The sequence below is a fragment of the Pyrus communis genome, chromosome 2 (genome assembly GCF_963583255.1).
Source record: "Pyrus communis chromosome 2, drPyrComm1.1, whole genome shotgun sequence".
Lineage (NCBI taxonomy): Eukaryota > Viridiplantae > Streptophyta > Magnoliopsida > Rosales > Rosaceae > Pyrus > Pyrus communis.
Window position 1 is genome coordinate 34,204,505 of NC_084804.1, and position 6,626 is coordinate 34,211,130.

At 40.3% G+C, this 6,626-nt stretch overlaps 1 protein-coding gene across 1 annotated transcript; it reads right to left on the reverse strand.

Annotated features, from left to right (window-relative positions):
- Positions 1-5,233: 5,233 nt before the first annotated feature.
- On the reverse strand, positions 5,234-6,626 carry LOC137726657 (protein MITOFERRINLIKE 1, chloroplastic-like). Its single transcript, XM_068465596.1, has one exon. It carries the CDS (start codon positions 6,554-6,556, stop codon positions 5,402-5,404), a length of 1,155 nt encoding a protein of 384 aa, XP_068321697.1. The 5' UTR covers positions 6,557-6,626; the 3' UTR covers positions 5,234-5,401.

Consider the following 6,626-nt stretch of genomic DNA (forward strand, 5'->3'; position numbering starts at 1 on the left):
GCCTCGTGCATGGTTTGATAGGTTTACTCAAGTTATGAAAAAGATTGGGTATTATCAGAGTCATTCTGATCATACATTGTTCGTTAAACGGAGACAGAAAAAAGTGACAGCTTTAATCATCTATGTAGATGACATGATTATTGCTGGAGATGATTGTGATGAGATTTCAAGATTACAGAAGAATCTTGCGGCTGAGTTTGAAATGAAGAACCTGGGGGATTTGAAATATTTTCTTGGAGTTGAAGTTGCTCGATCTTCGAAAGGTATTTTCTTGTCACAACGTAAGTATGTTTTGGATTTGCTAAAAGAAACTGGTATGCTGGGATGCAAGCCAGTAGATACACCTATTGTTGAAAAACATCATCTATGTGTGGATCCGAATCAGAAATCAGTTGATAAGGGGAGATATCAGAGACTTGTAGGGAGACTAATTTATTTGGCTCATACACGGCCTGATATTGCCTATGCAGTAAGTGTAGTAAGTCAATTTATGCATTCACCAAGTCTAGATCATATGGCTGCTGTTATGCGTATCTTAGCATATTTAAAGTCTGCACCTGGGAAAGGAGTTCTATATCGGAAGTATGGACATTTGAGAATTGAGGGGTTCACGGATGCTGATTGGGCAGGAAGTGTAGGTGACAGACGGTCTACTTCGGGATACTTTACGTTTGTAGGAGGAAATTTGGTTACATGGAGAAGTAAGAAACAGAAGGTAGTATCAAGATCCTCGGCTGAGGCCGAGTATCGAGGGATGGCTCACGGTATTTGTGAGATTCTCTGGCTTCGAAAGCTTCTTGAGGGGCTTGGGTTCAAGCCAAAGGAAACCATGAGACTATACTGTGATAATAAGTCAGCAAGAGATATAGCTGATAATCCGGTACAGCATGATAGGACAAAACATGTGGAAGTTGATCGACATTTTATTAAAGATAAGCTTGAAAGGAAGATTGTGTCAATACCTTTTGTGAAGTCAGAGGAGCAACTTGCAGACGTTCTAACTCATGCAGTATGTAGTCGAAGGTTTGATGACTCACTTGTCAAGTTAGGCATGTGTGATATCTATGCACCAACTTGAGGGGGAGTGTTAGCGTGAGTCAATATTAGGAAAAATAAGGAATGTAAATAATAGGAGTCCTTTATTAAGTAGGTTTGTGTATATGTTATTTGTTTCCTTGTAAAACTATAATAGTACTGATGTATATATATTTCTAAACAAGTAATAGAAAAAATTAATTCCCGTAAAAGTTCTATTTAGTCTTCGATCTCTTTATAAGTGACGAAAATAACTAAATAATTATTTAACAAGCGCATGCATTGTCGTAAGTAAAAGTCCGAACATAGATTTAAGCATATTCGTAAATTTCTTAATAAAGCAAACAAAATTGCAGGCATCATCCGTATGCTAAGAACTATCATCGGACCCATAAATGCTCAAATACTTTTATTTGAACTCATATAACCTCACTTTACACCCAAGTTAAACACGAACTGCCATTCATTCCCTCTTATATAATTACTATAAGTACAAGATGAAATTAATAATAAAACTAAAATTAATCAATAAACCACGTCTGAAAATGTTGACTGAATGCATAATTGAGAAACTTCGGGTTTTTATGCGGTTGGGCAATGCCAAATTCTTTGAAGGCAAAGAGAAGGGGAATGATAAGATGCGTACTTTTCGTGAAAACTTTTTCTAGTTTTTTGAGAGAGGAGTTATGTCTTATTTGATTAGGTGTAGTTTATTTTTTCATTATCAATAAAATTTCTCTTGTACTGTCGAGATTTCTTAAAAAAAAAAAAAAAAAAAAAATCGCCTTTTCTTTGCTGATGTGCATGTAGAGTTTATGTTACTTTAACCAAGTGAGCTGTAATAGTCTTGCAGCCAAGTTAACATTACTTTTAGTTGGTGTGCACCATGTCTCGATCCTTAGACGGATGGTTGGACCTGTCCACGACATTGTGCATGAACTCTCACATGCATACACGTGTTTGTGATATAAAGAACTTCACAAAAATCATGAGAATTGAAGACGACGGACCTGTTGGGAGGAGAGAACGTCAGCAGAGAGAAACGTATACTTTGATTTTGGCTTTTTATTTTTTTGGAGCATTTAGATTTGGGTCTAAAAAATCAACATGATTATTATGTTAAGGTTAGTATTTTTGTCTCCACTTTTATTTCTTTTATACTCATTTATATGTTTTTTTAAAATATAGAGATAAACTAAAATCTTTTAATTTCATCTATCTTCTAATTCCAACAAATGTACTTAATATCTTCCAATTAAAAGAACTAACATACGATCATAAATCGATCTACAAAACTGTTTGAACCTAAATTAAAGGATTTGGGCCAAGTAAGATTATAAGCTCGGCCCATGGTTAGACACGTTTTGAGTAAGCAACCAGCCCAAAGTAATTTAGCCGAGTTTGAATTGACGAGGGACACTTGAGGATCAAGGGTAGATTCAGCCAAGTCCTAATTCAATCAAAAGTCTTCAAAGATCAGGATGACATAAGAATATTCATAATATTCTAAGGGTTCTGGTTTGGTTAGAACAAGGAATACCGAAGATGGATAGGTTCAAAATCCCAGGTCTGCTAGGAGAGCTTTTTCTAATTTAGTGCTTAAGCTATGTCAACGTTTTGTGTTAATTAGAAAGAGAGAAAAGGGGATGTAAATAGGAATGAAGAGAATCCTACTCCGACTATGCCTTTGATTGACTTTGTTCCCTGATTAAAAAAGAATATGGGAGAATTAATTCCAGAATCAAAGTCATACATAACATGTTAGGAGAAATAATACCGTTCTCCGTATTCTTCATGAGTACATGAAAAATGTCTTTCCGAAGGAACAACCGACTACACCGACCAGGCTCATCATACGAATCTTGATGAACAATTTCCCATGCCATTTCTTGTATTAAATCATGCATATTTACATTGCTAGATTTGATTCCAATGTGAGATTTCTCGACGGGAACATCCATCACAATACGACCACAATATCCACAGCTGTTTAATATTTGAATTACTCGATTCTGGTATATCCCCTTGTGGAAACATGCAACGTCGAGAAAGACTCTCTTTTGCAAAAGCATCTAATTCATCATAACATATTTTTAAAGTATAAAAAGTTGTTCTTAGGAATTTTCTTTGGACTATCCAACGCACTATTCTGCGCATCTCGGTCTCTTATATACAGAAGACCCCAAAGTTTTGAGAGCTAATGGAAGGCCTCCTGCATACCACATAATCTTCTTCAGGCTCATCATTTCGAAAGGCTTTCCAACTAAAAAGTTGAGCGTTTTTCCGCACAACGAAACCAACCTTTCTTTCCAGCCAATGTTTGTAGTTGGTTTAATTGATCTACATCATCTTTGTCATTGTTGTTCTACTATAAACGTCCCAAACTTGTGTAAACTTTTCCTTGTAGGCTGTGGAAAGAAGCTGTTTTTGTAGACGGGGAAGACCATGTGTTGCACAAAACCTCTCTCGCATTACCAAGAAAGCAGCTAACTTCACAATTATGGGATATTCTCTCATAAACTAGTCTAGCAATGGTTGTCTTGCCCATCCCACCCATCGACTGTGTACCTATAAAGTGAGCATCATTAGCCTCGGTATCTAAAAGCAAATCCAGTTGCTCGAGTGTCATACCAATTCCAATTAGCGTCTCTGTTTGACATAACCATGTGAATCTAGGATACGCTTTGTTCCACACAGCCTCAACGATTTCTTTGATAAGTTCTGTTTCATACATAAGAGAAGGAAAAAGGAAATTAAAAATTATCGGACTCTATAATAATATGCGTAAATGTACATAACAAGGTAGTTGTGTCGTGTTATTGAGAAACAAACATCATTATGCTTAGCTATCCTTCGACGTCCACCCAGCGATATCACCCACTTTTGTTAAAGCAGCTTTCCAGTGTTGCACCTTTGCTAAGTCTTCTCTGAAGTTTTTTTCGTGCTTGTTGAAGGCTTCTGAAAAAGTCCCCATTTGGTTTCGAACATTGGAGGGATCCACATCATAAAATATTGGCAAAATTGCATTCCTAGCTTCCATGCATTCAACAATTTTTTAAAGTTCATCCAAGCACCAGGCGGATGAAGCATAATTTGCATAGAGAACAATGATGGCCAACCTTGATTCTTCTATTGCGCGAAAGAGATCTGGAGAAATTTTTACCTCTTTCAAGCTCTAGGTTGTCTCCGAAAGTTTTAATTGCTTTAGTTTTCAATTTGTCATATAAATGATCTGTAAAATTCTTGCGGGTATCTTCACCCCTAAAGCTCAAGAACATGTCGTATTTCCATGGATGATCACAGGAAGTAGGTGCGGAAGCTCTGCTCAACCCCATTGCAAAGTGATCCTGAGCAATCCGCTTCAAAGACTGATCATTACCATCGAATCATTTCTAAACTGGTTCATAGAACAAAAGCTTCAAGACCAAAATAAATAAATAAATAAGAAAGGAAAAGAAAGGGCATTGTATCACCTATTTCCTTTACCACTAAGCTAATCTGGAACATTACATGATATGCAATCTGCTCAAGACAGTCAATTAATACACAAAAAGATGATAAATGACACTAAAACGAAAAGAATCATACCCTGACGGAGTTTTTTGGAACAGAAACAATGGAGAGAGAGAGAGATCAGATGCAGGGGAAACCTAAGAAGAACAGAGGAAGGGGTGATGCTCTTTGACTTTCATGAGAAAGAGTGTTGGAGCAGGAACCGCATCTACCCTCTCTGCTTTAGCTCTGAAGACGCTCTCAACAAGCGCCTTTCCTGTGACTTTTGCTTTACAAAAAATGAAAATTTAATTTTGGTTTCCAGATGGGGGCACTTGATTTTTTAAAAGTTCTTAAGCTATGTTACCTGGATGGTTTTGTTTTTATAATTATTAAGTACTAGTAACTTGTTTGGATGGCTAATCAGCTTAGATAATGAAAAGTGCGAATGCCAGGCTTTTGGAAATTCCTCCTGGCAGAGGATCTGACATTCTCGATCCCAGACCCCGTCTTCTGTACATACATGGTGGGATTGTACAGAGGCGAAGACAGCTTGCACATTGTCTTCTATGTGGTGGGATGAAGATCTGACATTCATATCATCACCGAGATTTCATAATACATTGTTACTTATCTAGCCTTCAATTCAATATGTTGCTGTCTAGCAGCACTCAACAAACTTATTCTACACCAACCAAAACCTTCATTATTTTGGCAAGGAAGGAAACATATATATGATTACTGATATCATATCGAAATTGAACAAAGGAACACGAAAATTTGCATTAAGAATCTAATGTTAAAACGAAACAAAAATTGAAACCAAAAAAAGGATAAAGAGGAGAAGATTTCACCAAATGGATACATGAAATCATCAGGTGGAAGCAACACCAAAATCGACACCCGACTCTTGTATTTGCTGCAACTCCTTCCTCCTAATATACTGATTCAGAATGGCAAGCCTGGCAGTCTCGAAAGCAAAGTAACCCAAAGCCGAAAAGCAAGCACTGTGAAGAACTCTAGGCCCCACTCCTCTAGTGAACCCCACCCACCCTTCCTCCATTATAATCTGCTTCACCGTCCCCGAAACTCCACCCTGCGCAGCACCCGTCATCAGCCTCGTCTTCACCACATCCAGCGGCGTCGTAATGGAGGCCGAAATTGCACCGGCCAACGCCCCGCACACCACGCTCTGTATCGGCTCCAAATTGGCCTGCTTCGTCTTGCTCAGAACCGCCGATTTCAGGTACTCGAACGAAGAATAGCTCAACACACCCGCAGGCAAGTTCCTCAGCAATGTCGCAGAGTACCCAGCGTACAGACCCAGAACGCCGTCGTTTTCTAGGATCTTCAGCAGCACCTGCCACGACCTCCCCTTGGCCCCGGCCTGCATCCGCTGCGTGATGAGCTCCTTGGGCACCATTATCGCGGAGGACACTATGTTGCCCATGGCTCCGGCCGTGGGAGGGATGAGGACGGGAGGGTAGTTGGGTAATTTGGAGAGAACCGACTTACCCAGTTCGCAGGTGCCGAAGTAGACAGCGGAGGAGGCGCTGGAGCCGACGATGACGGCGGAGATGCCGCTGTAAAACCCGGAAATGCCCTTGGTCTGGAATGTCTTGAGGACTGCATCGAAGGTGTTTGCGTAAATATCTGAGGCGCCTTTGGTCTGGAGCTTGGTTTTGATGGTGTCCAGAGGGTGGAGGCAGAAGTAGGTGAAGGCTCCGGCGATACCACCGCCGCCTGCGCCGATGAGGGCACGCTCGAAGACCGTGAGGTTCTTGAGCAGGACTTGTGTCTTGGGGCGGGTACTGGGTCGGGTAATGGAGGCCCAATTGGGGGTGGAGGAGGTGGAGGCAAAGAAAGGGATGTGGTTTTGGGTGGGGGTGAGGGTGAGGGTAGTTTGGGAATTTGGAGTGATGAAATGGGTGAAGAGGTTTTGGAAGTCATTGGGAGACTCAAGGTGGTGGTTTTGATTGGGTGCGGGGAGGCCCAGAGAGGCTGAGAGTCTGCCCTCCATGGCTGGCATGCTCAGTTGAGGCGGAGGTGAGCTTTTATTATCTACACCGACTAGCAAGAGGAGTGAGCGCCATGGAAAA

Coding starts and splice junctions, on each gene's coding strand:
- LOC137726657 (XM_068465596.1), bottom strand. CDS start 6,556: ATGCCAGCCATGGAGGGCAGACTCTCAGCCTCTCTGGGCCTCCCCGCA.